This window comes from Danio rerio, chromosome 3 (assembly GCF_052040795.2).
Source record: "Danio rerio strain M-AB ecotype USA chromosome 3, GRCz13ab, whole genome shotgun sequence".
Taxonomy (NCBI): domain Eukaryota; kingdom Metazoa; phylum Chordata; class Actinopteri; order Cypriniformes; family Danionidae; genus Danio; species Danio rerio.
In genome coordinates this window covers 20,157,788-20,182,500 of record NC_141023.1, presented here as the reverse complement: position 1 = coordinate 20,182,500, position 24,713 = coordinate 20,157,788, and the positions used below count along the sequence as shown (strand labels likewise).

The 24,713-nt window shown below is 34.5% G+C and overlaps 1 protein-coding gene across 6 annotated transcripts in view; it reads left to right on the top strand.

The window, feature by feature from the left end:
- Window positions 1-24,713, top strand: part of spop (speckle type BTB/POZ protein) — a 136,614-nt gene that overhangs the window by 97,410 nt on the left and 14,491 nt on the right. For all 6 annotated transcript variants that reach the window (NM_201130.3, XM_087241835.1, XM_087241837.1 and 3 more), the window contains 3 exons: window positions 3,584-3,711; window positions 19,653-19,830; window positions 22,237-22,292. In NM_201130.3, coding sequence (NP_957424.1) covers window positions 3,584-3,711; window positions 19,653-19,830; window positions 22,237-22,292 — 362 coding nt within the window. The remainder of the gene's footprint in view (window positions 1-3,583; window positions 3,712-19,652; window positions 19,831-22,236; window positions 22,293-24,713) is intronic.

Below are 24,713 nucleotides of genomic sequence, written 5' to 3'. Positions count from 1 at the left end.
TGTGTAAAAAGTGTATTGAAGAGTTTTACATCCTTAAAACATCTATGATAACTGTAAAAAATAAAGTGTACTACTTCGTGGATTTTACTTATTGCGGGCAATTTTTAGAACATAACTCCCGCGATTAATGAGGGACCACGGTACATTTAAGATACATTTAAATACAGGTTACTGAAGGACAGGATTTGGGGTCTTAAGTACAAAAAAATAGGCCTAAAGTGTAAAAAATTAACAAAGTATTGTGGTCTTCATTTATCTATGTTCAAATTACCTCTTATGCTTCAACAGTGCTTTATAATGGTTTTAGTTTTTTTTTATATTTTATTTTAGTCCAAATACAAATATATGCAATAATACAATAATTTATGACTATGAAAAAACAACAACATCATCGATATATCTATCCTAAATTTCATTCATAATAGTCTTTAAGATGACTTCTAATATTATCATATATGCATCCACCTATAGAAAATGAACCAAATAGATATATTAAAACAGTAGGGATAAAACGGGATTGTGTCTCCCTTGTCTAATTTTGAGTGCCAGGTGTAAACTCGACTGAAGTTGCTTTCTCCTTAAGTGTGTTCATGTCAGTATGGCGTGGGGTTTGAAAAATTATCTTTTGAAATTCCACTTCTTGCATTTAATAGGTGAGTAACTTGATTTACCTCGGAGTTCTTGATTCTGGGAGGGTTAATTACCCGCCGGTCCATCAGCATCTTCTCCAGAGCTGCTGAATCAAAGCATGCCATCTGTGAACACTCCTGTCTGTCCAATTCCAGACATCACAACTCATGAGCTATCCTGGAAGCAATACTGCAGTGGAATAACTTAGACCCATACTTCAGTAAATTGTATTATATACTTTAATTTCCCCTCTATTTCTTTATTTTGTGTATCCTCTACATTTTGATAGACATGTCTTTGGTTGCCCTTCTCCATTGTGTGTATCTGTATGATTGTCAAAGTCGAACTGTGAACACACAGCCATTTCACACCATGTTAAAACACCTGCACGCACATACAAACAAACAGCAGCGGCAGATTAACCGGCAATGACTTGAGCCCCCAGTTGCGCTCGACCGACACAGAAAAGAGGAAAAATGCTTCACTAGAACAAGTGTAACGTTTAGGAAGAGAGGATGTCACATTTGATAGAGTGCGCTTGTCACGCATACCCACAATGCAACAAAAGCACAAAGGAATCTATTCATCTCTTCTTCTTTTTCTGCTCTTCCCTACTTTTTTTCTCATTCTCTTGTCCTGGCTTCTGTGTGTGACTAAGGAGAAATCCTCTACTATGGTTCTCCCGACAGTCTTGAATCGGCATCACTTTCTTTTTTGTTCTTCATCCTTCCTTTTTGTTCCTTCATTTTCTTTTTCTTTTTTCTTCCAGTTTTTTCCTTTACTTCTCATTGTTCTTGTTTTTTTCTTACTTTCAAAGTTTCTCTTCTTCTTTGTTGTTGTTCTTCTTTGCCAACCTCTTCCTTGCCCACCTCTTTGCCTGCTTCACCTTGTCAACACCTTCTTTTCCACTCTTACTTGTTCTGTACTTGTTTGCCTTTCTCTTGTAGTTTCTTTTCTTCTTATTCTTGTTCTTGATGTTCTTTGCTACCTTATTGCCTTCTCTTCCACTGCCTACTGCTTCACTTTCTTGGACGTCTTATGTATCGGCTATACTGTGCCTCATTTTTCATTTTCTTCTCATTCTTCTTGGTTCTTAAGGCCTAAATTTGTCTACTTGTTTATGAATAGCTGGCCAATACAATGTTTTTTTTATTTATTTTTTTAAGTTTGCAAAAAAAAATAAAATCCTAAATAAATTTCCATCAAGTTGTTAGAGCAACTGACTGTGGTATTGGTAACCTAGCAACCAACTTTAAACATGGCAACATAATGGAAACAGTTGATTGGTCATGTGGGACATTCACTATTAGGCTGTGTGAAATCATGATTTTCTTGAACAATATTGCGATTTTGATTTTAATCATGATTTTGACACACGGAAGTTTTAAAGTGTGAATCAGAAACATATTTCCAAAGGAAAACACTTAGATCTTTATCCAAGACCTCTAATGTCTCTAAAACAGACAAAAAAAAAAATACAAAAATCACCTAGTAAAGGTGTGTGTGTAGAGTGTGCACGCCGTCAAACACAAGTACACTTCGATGTTCTGTTTGTTCACACGTCAGAAGTAGTTGTGTGTACGTCTGTACGCGTCCACAGATTTTTTTTTTTTGCCATGCATAGACCACAGACCTCTTTATGACGCTTCCATGTAATAGTACGTTCACATATCGCGTCTTTTACACACACAAGTTCATTATTTTCCATAAAGGCGCCTGGCTTGTGTCCATATTGGGAGTGATGCGCCGTAGACGTTGACTTTTTTGGGCACCAGGTCCTCCTGTGCTGAACTTCTTGTTTATGCTGGCTATTTGTCATTAAGCCTAGTCTCCTGTTCTCACGCTCTGTTTAGGTGCGCTGCGTTATGATGGGTTCAAAAATATTACTGTGGGCAAATCATGCGGTAAGACGAATTAGAAATCGCACATTTTCAAGTCGTGATTTCGATACAATTTCAAATAACCGCTCAGCCCTATTCACTATGTCTTTTTATTCTACAAATGTGTTTCAATCTCCCATTATTCACAATAAGTCTATTTCACACAAGCCTTAAACCACTTCATGTAAGCTTTAAAAACATGTTTGCAACTACATTTGTTGTTTCCATTACTTGTTTCTCATGCAAAACTTCAAAATATGCATTAACACAGGGTGATGGAAGTCCATCTATTTTTCTGTAATGTCTTCAAATGTTATTCTTGTTCTATGTCTTCCTCCTCTTTTTCTTCCTCTTTTTCCTTCCTCTTTGTTCTGTTCTTGTTCTTCTTTCTCATCCCATTCTTTCTTTCTCTATCTACTTCTTATTTCTCTTCCTCCTGTTCTTCCTCTTCTTCTGCGTCATCTTTTTTTATTATAAATCACATTCTATAAAGAAAAGAGTTTTAATGAAATTAAAATTTTTGCGATCGTCATATTGTCTTTCTATTGCTATGAATTTATGTCTGCAAGACAATCTCTTTAGTCTACGCTGCCAGTGCTTGATTTTCAACTCTAATCACATGGATGGCGTCTTTGATCCTGCTGATACATCTTCAGTCAAGACTAGAGTAGAGGTTTGGATATAGTAGCCAGAAAACCCAATGCATGTATGTGGAGGTTCATAGAGGTTTAATAGCAGGAGATGAAAAGTCACTGAATAAACAGGCACAGAATGGAGAGCAAGATTATAGAGCTCGCCAGATAGGCAGAAAAGCCTCTTAAGGAGTATTTGGATTGAGATTAGTCTGAGATATGTGTGATAAGTCTTGCATAGATTGCTTTTCCTCACTCTAATACTTGACTAAATTAGCGGATATTCGGTGGTGTGATGAAAGTTCCTTCTACTGTGTATAATATGTATGTGTGTGTGTTTTATTTGTATTTAGTGACAAGTCCTGAAACAAAGCTAATCTTTGGTATTCAACTAATTAATTTGCAGCCCAATGTTCTTAATTTGTTGTTTTTTTTATGCAGAGAGCCAACGGGCATATCGCTTCGTGCAAGGGAAAGACTGGGGTTTCAAGAAGTTCATAAGGCGAGACTTTCTACTAGATGAGGCCAATGGGCTGCTGCCTGATGACAAGTTAACGCTCTTCTGTGAGGTAGGTGATGTGGTCAATCATTTACTGTGCTTTCCATCACCGGTTTAACATGCATTACTTTTCAATGCTTGGGATCAGTAAGCCTTATCTTGAGTCTCATTAGACTGCATTTATTTAATTAAACTATAAAAAGTAATATTATGAAATCAGTTAAAGATGTTTATAGTGATTTAAAATGTAATTTATTCTATTGAAAAGTGCAATTTTGAGCAGCCATTACTCTAGTTTTCAGAGTTAAATGAGCCTTCAGCAATCATTATAATTATAATGTACTGTTGTGTTCCCAAGAAACATTTATTCTGTTTGTATTTCTTTTTCCTTTTTCTTTTCATCAGTGTTGTTGTAATAAGCCATAATTATTATTATAATTTTTAAGAGTTTGTTAATAAGCAAAAAAAGAAATATTTACTTGACCTAAGATGATATATTTATAATAGTTAAGTACACTACCTGACAAAAGCCTTGTCGCCTATCCAAGTTTTAGGAACAACAAATTTTAACTTGACTTCTAGTTTATTATTTGGTATCAGAAGTGGCTTATATGAAAGGCAAAGACCTCTAGATTAAGCTTATTTTACCAAAATTAAATATGATCATGTCTTGATTTTTGATTATTTAATTAGGACAGTAACGTCTGACTTTGCTTAGACAAACTCTTGCCATTTAAGAGAAATAATGTCCAGGATAGAATATAAAGTCAGGGTGTAGTGGAAAAAGAATGAATATTGTGTATGACCCCCATGAGCTTGGAGGACTGCATCCATACATCTCTGCAACGACTCAAATAACTTACTAATAAAGTTATCTGCAATGGCAAAGAAAGTGATTCTTTGGTTTCATCGTCAACGCCTCCTTCTCCATCTTACCCCAGACATTCTCAATAGTGTTCATGTCTGGTGACTGGGCTGGCCAATCCTGGAGCACCTTTGCTTTCAGGAACTTTGATGTGGAGGCTGAAGTATGAGGAGCGCTATCCTGCTGAAGAATTTCTGTGGTTTGTAATGTAGTGGGCAGCACACATGTCTTGATACCTTAGGCTGTTGATGTGGCCATCCACTCTGCAGATCTCTTGCACGCTCACATACTAAATGTAACCCCAAACCATGAGTTTTCCTTCACCAAACTTGACTGATTTCTTTGAGAATTATAGGCACATGCAGGTTCCAATAGGTCTTCTGCAGTATTTGTGATGATTGGGATGCAGATGACCGATGACTCATCAGAAAAATCTACCTTCTACCAATTTTTTCAAATGATCAACTAGAAGACAAGTTATTATTTTTTGCTCTTACAACTGGGATCGATGACGAGACTTTTGTCAGGTAGTGGATAGCAGTTTAAATGGTTTCACTTTACAACATGGGACATGTAGTTAATGCATTTACTAAGATTAACAAACAACGAACAATACATTTATTACGATATTTTGTTAATATTCAATAATGAGTATACAGTTGTTAATTGTTTGTTCATGTTAACTCACAGTGCATTTACTAATGCTAACAAGCACAGCATTTGACTTTAATGATGCATTATAAACAAGATACAATTAAATACAAGAATTAATAAATGCTTTACAAGCATTGTTCATTGTCTGTTCATGTTAGTAAATACATTATGAACTGACATTAGCTTCTGTCCCATTTTGTAAAGTGTGACCTTTTAAACACTTTTTAGATTATATTCAGTTTAAATTGTATCATAAACCAGTTTAGGTCTTTAAAAAAAAAAAAAAAAACAAGTCTCGAGATGCCATTTAAATTCCACAAGCTGTTTTTAAACTTTAACTTGCTGTGTGTAAACACTCCCAAAGAAATGTGTCTGATAGGGGTCAGGTGAACCTGAAATCAGCTTAATTATACAGGGTTTCCTTCAGACTAATTAGTGGACTAGTCTTGAAAATATGCAGTTTCTCACATCCCTAATGAAGATGGACAAACTCTTCCCCTTCTCCTCCACCAACACCACCTCCTCCTCTCCGCTCTCGCTTCCTCTCTCATTATTATTTCCAGAACTTTCCTCCTCTTTTCTTCCTTCTTGCACCATTCTTAACTCAGTTTTCCTCCCACAATTCCATTCTCATTTTTTGCCTACATTTGAGGTGTTTCTCTCTATTTCTCTGTCCTCTGTTTTGCAGTTTCTTTTTTAGGTGTTGGCTCCTTAAATAAGGGCCTGAGCATACCTTCCTCTCTCTCTCTCTCTCTCATTCTCTCTTCCTCTCTTTTTCTCCCTCTATGTTTTTAATGAGGAGAGGGGTCCCATTAGAGGTGGAGAACTCGCTGTCATTGTGGCCAGTGTGATGGAGGGATTTAAGAAGGTTCAAATTTAGGCTTTGCCTTATATTAAAGATTGAGGAAAATCAGACTGATATACGTGTCAGTTTTAGCTAATTGTTTGTTGACTTTGATTCAACTTTTCCTTCTGTTTTCATCTGTATTTTGGTTCTTGCTCTCAGGTCTGCTCTCTCCTTCACTTGCTTTTGCTTTCTCCTTCTTTTTCTTTCTCACCTCTCCATCGCTCTCTCACTCCACCTCTCCATCCTCCTGCAGGTAGATTGCTCATAGTAAATAAATGAGCTCTACACTTTCTCTCTCTCCATCTGACAGCAGCCATCTTTCACTCAGTGCAGCCATATGCCACACTGATATCTCCAGATCCACTACGGCTGCAACATCTGCTGCTCATTTTATATATATATATATATATATATATATATATATATATATATATATAGATAGATAGATAGATGGATAGATGGATAGATAGATAGATAGATAGATAGATAGATAGATAGATAGATAGATAGATAGATAGATAGATAGATAGATAGATAGATAGATAGATAGATAGATAGATGGATAGATGGATAGATAGACTGACTACTGGTCAAAAGTTTTGGGGTCAGTATGATTTTTAAATGTTTTAAAATAAGCTTATCCTGCTTACCAAAGCTGCATTTATTATATCAAAAAGACAGTACAAATTGTAAAATTGTGAAATGTTATTGCACTATAAAATAACTGTTCAAAAGTAGTTTATACTTTTAATTTTGTAATTTATTTAATTGATTTTAATGATGCATTTTCAGCTTCAATACTCCAGTCTTCAGAGTCAGATAATTCTTCAGAAATCATTATATAAAAAAATATTTAAAATAATAATATTAATAATTATTATTATTGTTGTTCTTCTTTTTGTTCTTGTTCTTATTCCTGTTGTTGTTGTTGTTGTTGTTGTTCTTCTTCTTCTTCTTATTGGTAATAGCAATAATGACTGGAGAAATAATTTTATTTGAAACCACATACATTAAGAAAGCAGTTATTTAACATTTTATTGAATATTTAACAATGAATTATTATTATTTTTTACATTTAAACAAATGCCACTTTGAAGAATAATTTTCTTTAAAACGTGAAAAAAAAACTCCCAACTTTTGTGCGGTAGTGGATATATATATATATATATATATATATATATATATATATATATATATATATATATATATATATATATATATATATATATATATATATATATATATGAATCTCATTTATAAAATTTTTTTTTTTGACCGCATTAAATAACAGAGGGGCCACTTTAAAAATGCTCACATCTAACATTATAATGCATCTAACTCTTTATGCTCATTCAGGACAAAATAAGTTGAGTTTAAAATAAATAAATAAATAAATAAAACCTTCAAGAATGACATCTTTAGATGTTGTTGTTATTATTATTCATTATTTGTATTTATCTGTTTAAACATGCACCCAAAACTCAGGCTTTCACTCCAAATTACACATACATAATATGTAAGGAAAACAACGTCTATATGACTGTTTTGAGGATTACATAGGAGGGACGACGGCACCTTTAATGAAAAGGAAAGGGAATCCCACTGTTTTTATATTTATTTCAAGGTGTTTTGATGCTAAATAAAATGAAACCACAGAACAGACTCACTTTTAAGAGCAAGAGGTGGCCCCTGGTGGTTTATAACCATAGTTTAATAGCACTTTAGATATGCTTCAAGACATAATAAACGAATCTAATTAAGTTATGTTTGAGTATTTCTGTTTTAGTTGCATTTTGAAAGTGCAATATACCACACACACACACAGATCTTAGAATAATCTGTGCAGATCTGGGATGAATGGATAGTGTGCAAATTGACAGGATTTCCATTAAGTGAACTGTCACTTTAAGTGAAAGTTTTGTACCTGCAGCATCTGCTTTATTCCTCTTCACCCTCATCACACACAGCTCAGAGGCGATGAGAGACAGAGAGAGGTAGAAGTGCTAAAGCATGTTACCCTAATGAATGTGAAAGATTATGTAATTGCTTTAGTATTTCACATTTAATGTTTCCATGCAAACATTCACACTTCATATGTAAAAAACTGTTATGTTATGATTTTTTGAGGAACAACCGAAAACACAGTTTTGACCTCTGTGTTGAGCTTGCATCTCTACAAAGGGTGTTGAAGCAAGGAATCCCTTTTCAAGGATGTATGAGGTCGGTAGATCTCTGCAGACGGGTCTGCTCGCACGCATACATAATTGCAAACAGTTCTGTGAGAAGAGAGGCAGATGCTGGTGTCAGGAGGAGGGAAAAGCAGGAATAAGATCAGGTGAAGGAGAAAAAGGGAGGTTGGCGGTCAGGACCAGACTTGAACAGCTTGAGTGGAAATGATGCGTGTAAAAGCGTATGTGTAGTCTGAGATGGAAAGACTGTATAAACTCACACACACACAAAAAGCGCAGATGCTCACAAATAAATCCAGCACCTCTCTGTCTCTTTCTTCTGGATTCAATGAATAAAACTGTGGATACACAGTTGTCCTTCTGATACTTATGTGGTAGAGGATGTTATAAGTGTGTTATATTTAACATGCAGGAATGAAAGTATGAATTTTGTATTATCTTTTATTAGCGTTCTGTGTTAGAGAATTGCACCAAAATGAGAACTGGATGCAGAGCATTGATTTTTCTTTGCTTTTTTCTTTTATTTTTTAAATTTTATTATTTTATTTTTTGTTATATTTTATTTTGTTATATTTTTAATTTATTTATTTAAAGTAGGTAACACAATTTATTAGATACCGTTGTTGCACATGTTCCATCCACATACTTTTGTAATTACAATAAATTTGGCATAATTACACCATGTCTTAACATGTGATGCGACAAGTTTCCAGAGACAATCGATTAGGGCAGGATTATAATCTAATTAATAAACATTAGACATCATTTTTGTTTTTAAAAGGACATGCTGAGTGACTGATTTTGTGTTTGTGCGCTGATTTAGCAGTTCCGATCTTCATGCTTAAACTGGTTGCTAGTTATTTTATTTTCATGTTCTGAGGTAAACTATACTCTGTTGATTTCAGTATGACAAAAAAGGTCACATTAAATGGTATTCAAACTCGCGCTGTTAACATTTAATAATGAATAAAACACACAATCAGTACCTGAGGTTATCATTGTCATAGTTTGCTGTTGTCGCAAACATAAAAATCTTTCATAAAATGGAAGCTTTGTTTATCACCATCGTGGATGTTTAGGACAAAAACTAATTTTAACATGGGAAAGAAGGTTTTATCGTGTTCTAATGTCAGGTTGCATGTGGTCGGGTCGTTGTGTTAAATTCAACTAAAATGTATACTTCTATGTTAATTGCACATGTTAGGTCTGGTATTTTCTCATAGCCTTCTCCGTACTCTTTGGAGCACTTCTCTAAAAACCAGAACATGTAAATACATTTTGTGACGAGCAGAGTGCAAGATCTGTCATTGGTTGGCATAATACCGATAAGGAGTGTGGGCGGGGCAAAAATATGTTTAAGTGGATGGATTATTTAGTTTTATTGATTTTATGATTAAAGTTATTTTTTTCTCGGCATTTTTGATGATTTTGAGTCTGAACTGTTTCTAGAGTAGCATCGCTAGCATTTTTGACAAACTCAAAACACCAGTTAAAAAAAAAAAAAAAAAACTCTACACAATGGAACATAGAAACCCCACTGTCTACTAGTGATTCGGAAGTAATATTGCCTTAGTAATTCTTAAATTGCAGTATAAATGCCCAGAACAGCGTCAGCTATGTCAAGGTATTTGAAATATTCTTATTTATGTTAACAATCCCTTTAACTCTAAACCTATCCCTCATATTAACTCTAACAACAATGTAAATGTAGTTCATTAGTATGTTCTGTATTGAACAGTTGCAAAAGTTATGTTGTATGTACAGTTACACTGTAACATGGACAACATAAAATAAAGTACAGCCACAATATATATTTATTTAAACAGCACAGTTATAAAGATAGTCAAAGCTGTATCAAATTTAGTTTATTACAGAGAGCTCAAATACTATGACAAAAAAAGTTCACATTAAATGATTAACATTTAAAACTGAATAAAGCACATAATCAGTACCTGAGGTGATCATTGTCATAGTAGTTAGTTGTTGTTCAGCTGCGACACCGCAAAAATAAAAAAAAATGCTTATAAAAAAAGACGCTTTGTGTTTCCCCATTGTGGATGGTTAGGACAAACATGGAAATAATCACTTTAATGTTCCAGTGTTGGATTTAAAACTTTTGCGTAGGGGGATAAAGTACAGCCACAATGTACACTCAATTTATTAGGTACATCTGTCCAGCTTCTCGCTAACACAATTTTCTAATCAGCCAATCACATGGCAGTAACTCAATGCAATTAGGCATGTAGACATGGTCAAGACGATCTGCTGCAGTTTAAACCGAGCATCTGAAATGGGAAGAAATGTGATTTAAGGAAATGAACGTGACAGTTGTTGGTGCCAAACAGGCTGGTATGAGTGTTTCAGAAACAGCTGATCTACTGAGATTTTCACGCACAACCATCTCAAGGTTTTAAATACAATGGTCAGTTCTGTGAGTGCAAATGCCTTGTTGATGCCGGAGGTCAGAGGAGAGTGGCCAGACTGGTTCCAGCTGATAGAAAAGCAACAGTAACTCAAATAACCACTCGTTACAACCAAGGTATGCAGAAGAGCATTTCTAAAAGCATGACACGAACATTGAGCCACTCGGGTGGCAACCGGGTGCCACAACTGTCAGCTAAGAACAGGAAACTTAGGCTACAATTTGCACAGGCTCACCAAAATTGGACAATATAAGATTGGAAAAACGTTGCCTGGTCTGATGAGTCTCGATATCTGCTGCAACATTCAGATGGTAGGGTCAGAATTTGCATCAACAGAAAGCATGGATCCCTCGTGTCTTGTATCAGTGGTTTAGCCTGGTGGTAGTGTAATGGTGTGAGGGATATTTTCTTGGCACACTTTGGGCCCATTAGTACCAATTGAGCATTGTGTCAACACCACAGTCTACCTGAGTATTGTTGCTGACCATGTCCATTCTTTAATGACCACAGTGTACTCATCTTCTCGATGGCTACTTCCAGCAGGAAAACGCACCATGTCATATAGCGCAAATCATCTCAGACTGGTTTCTTGAACATGAAAATAACATGAAAATGAGTTCACTACTCAAATGGCCTCCACAGTCACCAGATTCACTCCAATAGATGACCTTTGGAATGTTGTGGAATGGGAGATTCACATTATGATCTGCAGCAACTGTGATGCTATCATGTCAATATGGACCAAAATCTCTAAAGAATATTTCCAGTACTTTGTTGAATCTATGCCATGAAGGATTAGGGCAGTTCTGAAGGCAAAGGGGGTCTAATCCGGTACTAGTCAGCTGTACCTAATAAAGTGGCCAGTGAGTGTATATTTATTTAAATACCACGGTAATAGTCAAAGCTATATGAAATCTTGTTTATTACTGAGAGCTCAAATAGTAGGGTTGCATTTAGTTTCCCTTATTTTAACACGCACACAGTAGTCGACATTTGAAGTGGATCAAAAGTTTTTTCAAAATTGTCCTAAGGCAAAAACGGGTGTTCAATAGTTTAAGGACAACTTTGATGAAAGGTTTTGATCCACTTCAAATGTATACCAACACAAAGCCATTTCTGTACAACATGTACTTGTAGTGTCCAGTAGTTGTAAATTCTGTTGGCGTGCAGTAGAGGTGTGTTTGTTATTAACAGTCGAAGTGAGAGGATACCGTGTGGTAATTCTCTAATTAAAGCATGTGTAAATTACTCACCGCTTGGTTTGATTAATCAATGAATTCATTATGACCCAGACAAGCTCATTAGCATGAAGCTGGTGCTGCGCTAATAGTCAAGACTGCCACTGTCCTGAGGTGTTTATTTATAGATGCAGGAAGTCACCTGGAAGTATTGTTTCTTCTATCCCCCCCCCCCCCCCCCATCCTCATCTCTTCCTCTTGCTGCTTTACATGCCACTAATGAGTGAGTGATGAATGTCCACACTTGGGTTTAACCATGTGTGTGTGTGTCTTGCAGGTTCATTAATCAAATTCAGCCAAAGTGTAGTGTACGCACACTAGTTTCCGCCCTCCTCCCTCATTAGTTTCTGTGTTTAGATTTACGCTCTCAGTAAACAGTTCACTCATACTCGAGTCCAGACAGCACAGAGCTGCTCTAGTGCCCATCTCACACTGCTCATTAAAGTGATGTGCTTGACTTTAAAGTAGTGATCCGTCCTATTTCTGAGGCGCCAGATAGAGTCTTGTGTTTGTAAACATACAAATTGACACCAGACGCCAGTGACTTATTCAGCAGCCTTGGGTAAACTCCCATTCATTTTCCTCACGGGTTTATTACCGATGGAAAAATAAAGAAGTTTGAGCCATGTAGTATGATGTAGATCGCAATGTTGCGATATAATCACGAGGCTTCTCCACTCTTGTTTTATGTTAATGTGAAATGCAGAAATTATTGTGACTGATTCATTAATCACCCTGTTGTAAAATGTGAACATTTCCGCCAGTGCGTCTGAGCTACCATCTGTATTAAGCGGTTCTGTAATTTGGCAAAAAAACTAAACAAACAAAAAATAAAACATTTTGGCTCCTCCATCTGCCTTCTTGTGTTTGTGATTTAACGCAATTACTTGCATATTTACAAGCTTGCCTGCCTGCATGTTTTTTATTCTATTTAATTCTATATATTTTATATATATATATATATATATATATATATATATATATATATATATATATATATATATATATATATATATATATATAGATAGATAGATAGATAGATAGATAAATAAATATATAGATAGATAGATAAATAAATATATATATATATATATATATATATAAATATATATATATATATTTATATATATATTTTTATCTATCTATATATATATATATATATATATATATATATATATATATATATATATATATATATATATATATATTTTTTTTTTTTCATATTTATATATTTATATATATATATATATATATATATATATTTATATATATATATATTTTTTTTTTCATATTTATATATTTATATATATATATTTATATATATATATATATATATATATATATATATATATATATATATATATATATATATATATATTTATTTATTTATTTATTTATTTATTTTTTATATAAATGCACTCACTTTTGTTTTAATATATTTCTTATTTGTATATGTACAGTTGAAGTCAGAATTATTAGCCCTTGTCAATTATTAAGCCCCCTTGTATATTTTTGGAAAGATTTTTTTTAAACCCATTTCTAAACATAATAGTTTTAAAGATGCTGTATGTAAGTTTTGGACTCTTCTAAAGCATAAAATGCTATATTATGTTTGCACATATTTAAGAAACATGCTAAGTGAACATTCTTGTTTATCTGAAAACCAATGCTGAAGTCAGATTTTCTGCTTTAAAAATGAGCGTTATGTGCCGGAATGTCTGTTTTTGTTTTTATTTAACCCGCCCACTGCCAGTTAATCTAATTATATTTCAGCACCCCTGGTTGCCTTGGTGGAAAACAGCTCATTTCATTCATTCAGTCAGAAAGGCTCTCAAAGTATGCGTCTGCTACTGAAAGCAGCTCCAAAAAGAGACTCAGATTCAGAGTTCCACATAAGGTGCAAATGTAAACATTGAGTGAGCAGGTTACATCCGTGTACTAACAACATGATACGTGACGAGATGCACAGTGACGAGCAATTTGTTTGTTTTTACTAGACGAATCACTAATTTAGATAAAGCCATTCACTGCACTGCAACAAAAAGATAAGATTTTTAATCTTATTAATACAAATTAAACCTCTTTAACATTATTAAATGTACATTCTGAGTCACTGATATGCTTAAATTGCGTCATCTTGGAATTATAAGGTTCTATTTGCGTTCTGAATGATTTTGAGATAACAAACTTTAAAGTTTTTGTGTTCCTTAGCAAACAGTATGTGTGTAACATTTGTTTTTAAAATAAAGTCTTAAAATGTAAAGAACTTATTAAAAAGCATCCCATAATGTAAATAAGTTGTCATTTAATAAGAATATGTGAGTAACAGTTTTGACAAAAATGTGTGATAGAACCCTATAATTCTAAGGTGACGAGTGGTTTATTTAATTTACTATCTTCTGCTGTTTTCAGTAGTATGGCAAAAAATGTCACGTAAAATGGCATTCACACCCATATTATTAGCATTTAACACTGAATGAAGCACATGAGGTCTAACTGAGGGCATCATTGTCATTTTTTTGTTGTTCACCTGTGTGAAATAAAAGTCGTTTCCAAAATATAAATTTCAGGTGTTCGTTTGAACAAAAACACGGAAACATGGAGAATATTCCCTCTATCGTATGCCGTTGCTTTTATTTTGAACAGGACTTAAATGGACCTTTAGGCTCAATAGTCAGGCTCACTCCTGTTGGTGTCGTCAATCTGGCAACCCGCACTTGCCCTTGTTTTGAACCAGGAGTGCAATAGTTCAATTACTGGGTGTCAAACTTACATACAGAACCCTTTAATGATAAAATAACTTTTATCTTTGTCATGATGCCAGTACATAATATTTTACTAGATATTTTGCAGTATAATAGTATTCAGCTTAAAGTGCAATTTAAAGGCTTAACTAAGTTAATTAGGCAAGTTACGGTAATTAGGCAATGGTTTGTTCTGTAGACAATCGAAAAATTATTGTTTAAGGAGGCTAATAATATTGACCTTGAAATGTTTATTTTTTAATTTTTTTAATTTAACCTGCTTTTATTCTAGCCAAAGTAAAACAAATGGGGGTTGAGGAGGGTTCCGGAGTGAGAAGGGTGCTCGACTTATTTGAGTATTAGGAGGGAGATGGTGATTTGCGGGAGATTATCACTCGTTTGCGGGCATTATAAGTCCCGCAAATGCATAGAGACTATGGGAGACATGGGATGTCTGAATATCACGTTTAACAACTATAGTGAGACACGATCCAGCGGTACATCCTTGATAAACTGTCCAACGTGCACTGCTCTCTGCCTGGAGGTCAGAGGAGCGCATGACAGTGTGTGGCTGTGTGTGTGTGTGGCTGTGTCTGTGTGTGTGTGGTCACGTGATGTGCGTTTTCAGAGGACGGTGGGCTGTATTTAAATGCTAGGTAAAACACGGTGTGGATGTGAATCATTTTCGTTTTAAAATGCCAATTTAACACTAAGACGTATTAGTGTAAATGGGGCCTGAGTGTGTTTTTGTGCGAGTGGGTTTGCAACGGGGGCAGGGTGGGGATTGGCGATGCTGGCTCAGCATCGAATTGTCTATTTGCCATCGACGATGGCATCGTCTATCGGCCCTATATATATATATATATATATATATATATATATATATATATATATATATATATATATATATATATATATATATATATATAAATATATATATATATATATATAAATATATATAGCATGTGGTTTTTGGTTGTTGCATCTGTTGTTGTGCTGTTTTTGCAGTGTTTTTAGTCAAATATTTATTTGTTGCGATGCCCTTAACAACTTGTTAGTTTTAGTTAATATACAGCAGAAAATCTAAGCAGAAAAAAATAACAGGTTTGGCTCCCCCAACCTGTCCTCATCCTGCTTGTACTCTATCCTTGTTTATCCCTTTCCTTCTCGTCTGCTGTCTTCCCTGTTTTCCTTCAGGGCAAAGTCTGCTCCTCCATTAAGAACATACAAGGGTCCTTGACATTTAATTTCCTGTTTGTGCTGCTCTTTTACCCTCTTCCTGTGTGTCATACTCGCTCTCCTCCATCTCAGTGTCGTTCTCAGTTCTCCTTTTGTGTCACTTTCACTCCTGTTGGCTCATAATCCATGATTTTATCTCATGTTGTGCCTCTAAACATTGAGACAAAATACTAATTGATTATTATGATATATTGAGCTTGAACAGAATTATGCAGTAATTCAGTTTTCTTGAGTTGTTTACAGACAGTTCATATTGAAATGGTCATTCATTATTTGTGGCATGCAGTGTTTTAAAATGTAATATTTCGATAAGTAGCGACATTGAAATATTTGAAAAGGTACAATATTGCTCTCTCTTTGACATTGAGGTTGGCCCTTTGTATCTTTTGATTTGGCTCGCCAGAGGGAAAATGATAAAGGGTTGGGAATGCCTTGTTTGTTTGATTGTTGAGCTAAAAAAAAAAAAAGTTAACTGAAATGAAATTTTTCCATTAAATGTTGTAAATAAATCAGATTTATAAAATATGTACATACTGTCAACAAATACTAATACAACTTATTAATACAACTTATTAATTACAAATATTAATACAACTTAAAAAATAGGTGACGAAGCAGAAAAAATCAGCCCCTAAGTACAAAGGCTAGTCCAGCTTGACTAATGTATTTGGCATTAAACTCTTGTTTTATTAGTGGATTTTTTATTTTATTATATCATTAAAATAATTGACATTTTCAAAAACATTTGAGTACATTAATAAATAAGGATATTTCCCATGGAAACTTCAATTTAATACAGTTTGCTGTATTTAGAAAAGGTTTGGCCTCTTCATGTCTAGCCTGTCCTGTCCAGTGGACAATGGTGCCAGTGCAGTCGCACCAGCTATTGTTGAAGTGGAGAGACAGTGATAGAGCCAGTTCAGTAGATGGGGATGATTGAAAGGCCATGATCTGTAATCTGGAATTTGGCCAGGACACCAGGGTTACAGCCCCACTCTTTATGAGAAGTGCCATGATCTTTAATGACCACAGAGAGTGTCAGGACCTTGGTTTAACATCTCATCTGAAAGACTGTGCTGACTGACAGTAGGGTGTCCCCTTCACTACATTGGGACATTAGGACTCACACAGACTGTAGTTTTAGCATCCCCTGCTGGCCTCAATAACACCAACAGCAACCTAGATTTCCCATGTGGCCTCCCATCCAGGTACTGGCCAGTCTCAGCCCTGCTTAGCTTTAGTGAGTAACTGTCTTGGGCTGCAGGGTAATATGGCTGTGTTTAGTTAAAATAAGTTCACTTCAGTTACGGTTCTAAGTTAAGCTAGGTGAGTACTTTATTTTTTTTTTAGCAATAATTGAAATTAAGAATTATGATTTTTATTAGAATGGTACATGATTTAAAACAAAAACACATTTATTTTACTTGAAATATTTATTTTAACTGGGACTGAAAAATTGAGAAGGTAAAAATCCTTAACACTTTAAATTTTGCAAATGAAGGTGTTCATAATGTCGTTTCAATTCATGATGTTGCAACATTTTTCTGTGGTTTTGAAAATATTACTTAGTATCAATATATATTTTAAGGTATTATTGTAGTAAAGTGTCAGCCGTTATCCTATGATGTCCAAAATGCTGTAAATGTAATCCTGCTCAGTCTGCTCTATAAGGACTTTTGCTCATTAAAGAAATGTGCCTTTTACAGCAATTAACTTGGTGTGAGAACCTGTGGCATTTCAGATTGCGTGTGTGCGTGTGTTTGTGACTCCTGGAGTGAGATAAATGAACCTGCTTATGTCTGCGGGAACAGGTGGCTAAGTCAGCATGGTGGCCCGCCACACACACATGCACACGCTCACACACAGAGACCAGTAACAAATTGAGGCAATTTGTGTAAATTAAGAGATAACTAGACTGCTGCCCTTGTTGAACAGTCGTTGTGGTGTGTCCCCCCTGAGCCACTGTAATGAGGTTCTACCATATTGGCTGACATATGGATGTCCTTAAATGTGTCTTTAAAATAGCCATAAAAGTTAACCCCACGCACATCATTCTGCTGTCTTTGAAAATAGTGCTCGATTTGTGTGGGTCTGGTATTTATTTGTGTATTTTTTAATAGTACATGTAACCAGTTGATCCAATTTATACGTGATGATGATGAAAAATAGTAACAATCAAGAGTTTTTAAGGATTTAAATTTTGGTTTTATTTTACAGGTTTCTGTAAATATATCTATATGTAATTTATGTATCTAATCATCTGTTTCATTTTGTTTTAATATTTGTATCCTCTGTGGTAATTTTCAGTATCATCATCTACAATTATTGGCACCATTAGAATTTAACTCATTTTATTTATTTGTCTATTTATAAAAGTGGATGTATATAAAGGACTATTAAAAACTAATTGCTATTTGGAAAAATGTAAAGGTAATTTTTTTTCTCTCAGTAATAACATTTATTTTTTCTGCCCTTAAATTCCAGCCATTTAAATAGCTGTTTTCTCAAACAAATATCGTCTTGTTCTAATAAACTATACACCATTAAGAAAAAGCTTGCTTTTTCAGCTTTTAGATTAATGTATAAATCTCAATGACCGATTTTGTGGCCAACCAATTTCTGTATTGAGCTGTAAATTTTGTATTTTTTTAATAATTATTATTTTTTACTTGTATTGATACTACTAACCACAGAAATGTTGGTATGGTGAAACAAGAAAATGTGATGGTGGAAAAGAAACAAACTTGTGACAGAGGTTAAGAAAAAAAAATGGTGAAAGAAGCTTGAAAGAAAAGAGGTGAATTGTCTTTGACTTTGAGAAGAAATGCATGGCAGTGTGTATAGCTACATTTTTGGTTTGATGCATATCAGTGTCTGCTACTATGCATAGGCTATTCTATAAGCCTTATTAATTGGGCTATACATATGAAATATGTACATTTTTCAACAGGTTAAATATATGTATATGTTTGAACACTGATTTAAAATCGTATTATTTTTTATTAATTAATTTATTATTTTAATTCTCTGTGGTAATTTTCAATTGCATCATCTATAAATATTGACACCGTTAGTAAATAACAAATTATATATATAATTTTTGGTTGCATTATCTATAATAATTGGAACCACTAGTAACTCATCATTAAGAAACATAATAATAATAATAATAATATAAATAATAATAAAAATAATAATAATAATATATTTTATTATTATTATTATTATTATTTTTACATTTTCATTTTATTTATTTTTTTAAGTGGTTAAATAGAACAACTTTTAAAATTAAATTACTATTTGGAAAAATTCAAAGGTAATTTTCTCAGGATAATTTTTTTTCTACCCTTAAATTCTAGCATTCTCAAAAAAATATTGTCCTCCTCTGATAAACCATACATCAAAAGAAAGCTTGATTGTTCAAATTTCAGATTTTGTATAAATCTCAATTTCAAAAAAACTGCCCCGCATGACCAATTTTGTGGTCCAGGTCACATTTAGTACTGAGCTGTGTTTTATTTATTTTATTTTATTTTTTAACTTTTATTGATACTGACTACAAAAATAGTGGTATGGTAAAACAAGAAAATGTCTCAATAGAGAAGACACAAAATACCTTTAAACAAGTTTAGATTGAAAAAAAGGAACTTTTTGAGTGAACATCACTGTATGCTACTATGCATGGGCTATGCCCTAACACTTGACGCAAAAGTATGTGTTGGACTGTAGATGTAAAATATGTAAATTTTTAACATACATACGTTTTTTTACCACTGATTAAAATGTCTTTTTTTTCTCTTTTGTGTGTTCAGGTGAGTGTGGTGCAGGACTCAGTGAACATCTCTGGGCAGAACACAATGAACATGGTGAAGGTTCCTGACTGCCGGCTGGCAGACGAGCTTGGCGGACTGTGGGAACATTCTAGATTCACAGACTGCTCACTGTGTGTCGCCGGCCAGGAGTTTCAGGCACACAAGGCCATTCTGGCAGGTAACACACACATCCAAACAAACACATTTACATGCTGTTTATTCAAATATGCTGAGATGTTGTCCTGCGTAGGTTTAAAGAACATTATTGCAGATGGTTGTTGCAGATGATCAGTGAGTCATGTCAACTGTTATGGGCTGACTAATACTCCTCACTGCTATTTTAGTATTAAACTAAACTAGACATTATCAAAATACAGATTTTTATATCAGTTGATGGTACTTATCTTTACAATATTTTCAGTAGGTTTTTTATGTTTATTTACTAACATTTCAAACATTGTTAAGACGTGCTGAAGCATTGACCAACAGGTGAACATATCACTAATGAAACAAACAAAATCTAAAACTATTGGTCAAAACAAATCAAATTAAATGTAAACAATACATAATAAATGACATACTAAAACTAACCATATACTATACCAATCCCAACTCTAGACCTTTCCTTTACCACTACCCCTCTTTTTGCACATTCACGTGAAGGAGTAGGGGTGAGCCAATTCTCTTTAGCTTAAAGGCTTAGGGCTAAGGAGAAGGGCTAGATAGCCCTTAAAACTGAGATTTTTCCTTTCTGAAAGTCTAGTGGCTGGGAATGACCTTTTTACAGTGTCTGCTATAATGTTAATGTTATTTTTGTGTTTACATAATGAATATCACCATGGTGTAAATGCACAGTACAGTTATAATCTTATTGCCACATTATATCGTTATGATTACCATGATATCCTGATTTCCTGAAGATGAATACCAAAAAATAACACAACTGAAATAACTACAGCAGTCACCATCATCAGTCTCATATAAAGCAAGAAATTGCGATGACATATGATGACTTGTGCAGGTGCTGTAGTGATGTTTTATTTTTAAGGTGTACATTTAGACTCTTCCCCTTCACACTCTGTTTCAAGGACCAACGGGAAGGGGTACAAAAATAGAATTGGTATTGGGCCTATACTAACAAAAGTCACTAAAAACTATGTGAAATAAAACAGTAAAAAAATAATAAACACCTACATGTCTGTTTTACAAACAAATACTTCAAATTATATACAAAAAAGAATTGTATATAAAATAAAATGATTTAACTGGTTTTTTTATCTTTTGCCAAAAATATTGAAATATAAATATATAACAAGATACTGGAATTACTTCTCTGAAGGTTTGGTCAATATTGACATGACAGATTTATTGGTTGCCCATCTATGATGTGAATTTCCTGTTCAACCACATCCCAAAGATGCTCTGGTAGAGATCTGGTGACCGTGCAGGCCATTTGAGTACAGAGAACTTATTGTCATGTTCAAGAAACCAGTCTGAGATGATTTGCACTTCATGACATGGCGCGTTATCCTGTTGGAATTAGCCATCAGAAGATAACTCAATATAAACGTGTTCACCCAAAACGAAATCTAACAAGACAATTAATGACACAAACTAAAACTTAAAAAGGTACAGCTAATGTAAAAAAGTATCAAAATAAAAACATTTAAAATGCGAAACTATTAAAACCTTGGACATTACAGACAGAGAAACATGCACTGACCAGAGAGGCATCTTAGATATGCGGTCAGGTGAACATTTGCATTGCTTTCTGCCAGTGTATGTCTACTATATGAGAGGGCAGTAGCTTTGAGAAGTCTCTCTCCTTCTCGCTCTCTCTCTCTCTCGCTGTCACTCACTATGAGGCGGGATTCCTCGTTATCTGGCCGTACCTGCTAGTGCTCATTAATGGCCGTGGAGACGGAGCTGATCGGCTGGTGTCTGAGCTGTGATTAGAGCATGTGTGTGTGTGAAGGAGAGAATGTGCCAGACTTCACACGCTACTTTAAACAAGTTAAAGTTGCCCTAGACAGATCCGACTCCATATCCAGGCTTAAGAGAGAGAGAGAGAGAGAGCCGCCATCATCCCCTGGGTTAATCAGCCGAAAGGTTCAGCAATTGCACCAAGGCTCAAATTGTCTGAGGAACCACTTTCAAATGTTTAGTTTTTGATGTTGATGACTGAAATATTTCCTCCTTGTTCACTGTCCCCCTCTTATGGTTTCACAAAAAGTGCCATACAAATGAATGGAATTGGTTGTCATTGAAAGCAAGGCTGCGCATTTCTTTATGAAAAAAGGTAGACTATAATGTGCCTTTCTTTTCCAAGTTTGTAGTGGCTTTTTTGCCGCCTTTTTTGTTCTGATTCATCTCTGAAGTAGTTGATATGGTTCATTGAATGAACTTTTTATCGAAAGCAATTTTGAAATTGCCTTCGGAGAATGTGAATAGAAAAATACTTGGGCAACCAAGGCTGCTGAAAAAGTGGCCTGTCGATGTTTCGTTTTATGATTACCTGATTTTTTTTTTCCTTTTCCTAAGTTTGTGTTTGTAAAACTTTTTTCTCTCTCTTTCACTTTCTCAGCACGTTCTCCAGTATTCAGCGCTATGTTTGAACACGAGATGGAGGAGAGTAAAAAGGTGAGTCTGTGTTTATTTTCCCTCCTTTCTGCCTCCCATTTTCTTTCATTATACTTCAAAAGCAGTGATGCAGCTCCCCATCCTTTTAGGCCGTCCCAATCACAGAGACTCTAAAACAGTTTACGATCATGCACAGCTTGTTTTTTTTTTAATACAGGTGTCTCATTTCTTCAGTGTTTATTAGTTTATTATAGCTATATTAGTGGTCTCAGTAGAACACAAATCCATCCTACCTATCAGAGGCCTAATTTTCAGTCCAGGCATGTGTGTGTGTGTGTGTGTGTGTGTGTGTGTGTGTGTGTGTGTGTGTGTGTGTGTGTGTGTGTGTGTGTGTGTGGTCTAATAACTCCACATTTGCAGAACTGCTCAACTGTACAGTCTTCTTGCTTGGTTTCAATACCCCATCATAAATCACTATTTGCTGGAGTTTTTTTCTTATGTGGCTTTTAATATGGCAGTCATGTTAGGCCTGATATAGATCAGAGCAGTGAAGTTTGTTCATAGTGTTAGTGTTTGCCTGTGTAAATTGGGAGGGTTGAATGTGTCTAATAAAGACTGAAGATTGGTGATTTAATTCATGTCAAAATGAACACTTTCAGTTAGTGAAAGGATTTTTTATTGATTCATTTATTACATCAATGGACCAAAAACATTGATGTAAATGATGTAATAATTCTTTCACCTTTTGAGGAACCAAATACTTTAAGGGCACCTAGTTTACCCCCTTTTCCAGATTTAATATAAGTCTTTTGTGTCTCCAGAATGTGTCTGTAAAGTTTCAGCTTAAAACACCCATCCTATTATTTATTATACCTTTCAAAAGATTTTTAACTCTAAGCATCTTGTAGTGTTTGTTGTGGACTGTGCCTTTAAGGCTAGTCCTCCCCGCCCATCGTTCCCACGTGCCTGTCAGTGTGCCACAATCTCCACCCTCCACTGCGTTAGGCAACCTGAAGGAAGCAGATCTCAAGTAACGTTTGCGAGAAATACTACAGTAAGAACTTTACCAATGATTATTTGATGTGTTTGTTGTGGAGTTGCAACGATGAGTCACACACAATGTCGTTACAAAGTTCACGATCACACACAGACAGCGAACACACACAGACAGCGTGCGCGTTTAGGTCTGCACTGTTTTTGCACAGCAAATGTGACAGGATACAGGTTAATATCCACTGCTGTATGGATATCCGCTTTGTTAATGTACGAAATAAACCTCATTTAACATCCACAACCCAGGAATAAAGCGTTATTTTTATAATTGTAGTGACATGCGGCTGTGCTGATATGTAAAGCTGTAGTAAATCGCTGTAATTCATTACACATGCACTGTTTTAAAAACTTGTAAAACTCATTCTTGATCACATTTGATGATGATTGATGATCACAGAGAGCTTAACAGATCTTTTATTCCCGGTTTCTTTGAGCACGTCCTGTCTTGTTGATATGATTATACGCATACTATGGAGACATGTTAATATGCAGCTGTCAATCAATTCGATGGGTGGGGAAACCACACTCCTATGTCAAGTTGCGGTCAGCCTTAAAAATGGGAGGCATTTGGATTCTATTTTAATGTCTGGAAATTTAAAAAGGATGCTTATTGTCTTTATATCACCCCAATATGACTGTGGACACACTATACCAACACACAGTTTGGTCCAAACAGCTTAAGAAAGATGATTTTCATCATAGGTGCTCTTAAAGTCTGTGGAATCATAATTTAACATTTATTTTGCTAGTTCACATTGTTATTCTTAAAGTGAATCATTTATTTAGTTAAAATGTTTGCTTTGGTAATCTGCAATAAAAGTTTGAAAAAAGTGGAATGTAATGACATTTATTTTGTATGTTTGCAACAACATTGGTATTAATGGCAACAGCTAAAAATAATTCATTGCAATGAGCTGAAATGAAAGCAAAACATTTAAAGTTGCTCATTAAATTAGAAATGGTGCCTAAAATCTACATTTTACTGCTAAAATGACTAATAGAAAAAAAATAGGCAAAAATATTTTTTTCGCTACTAATAAATACATTTATGCATAAAATTTTTGATGTGATAATATTAATGAAATTGCAATAGGAAATGGGAATGTATACATCACAAAATATATACACAAACACTTTTTTGTAATGCATTTAATAATTTAAGCACTTTTTTTTTGAGACAATAGAATAATTAACAAAAGATGTAATGAAACTTATTTTAATGCATTACATTTAACTAGAGATGCAGCGATTAACCTATTTCATTATTAACCACACTTTAAATTGTCATAGTTAATAAATGGTAAAGGCCTATCAACAGAACCATTACATTTTGAACAAAATAAAAAGTTATCCCAACTCTGCGACAGCTTAAAGTTCAGACATTATAAAATACGCATTTTTTTGGTCCTCACGCAGTTTAGCGCACAG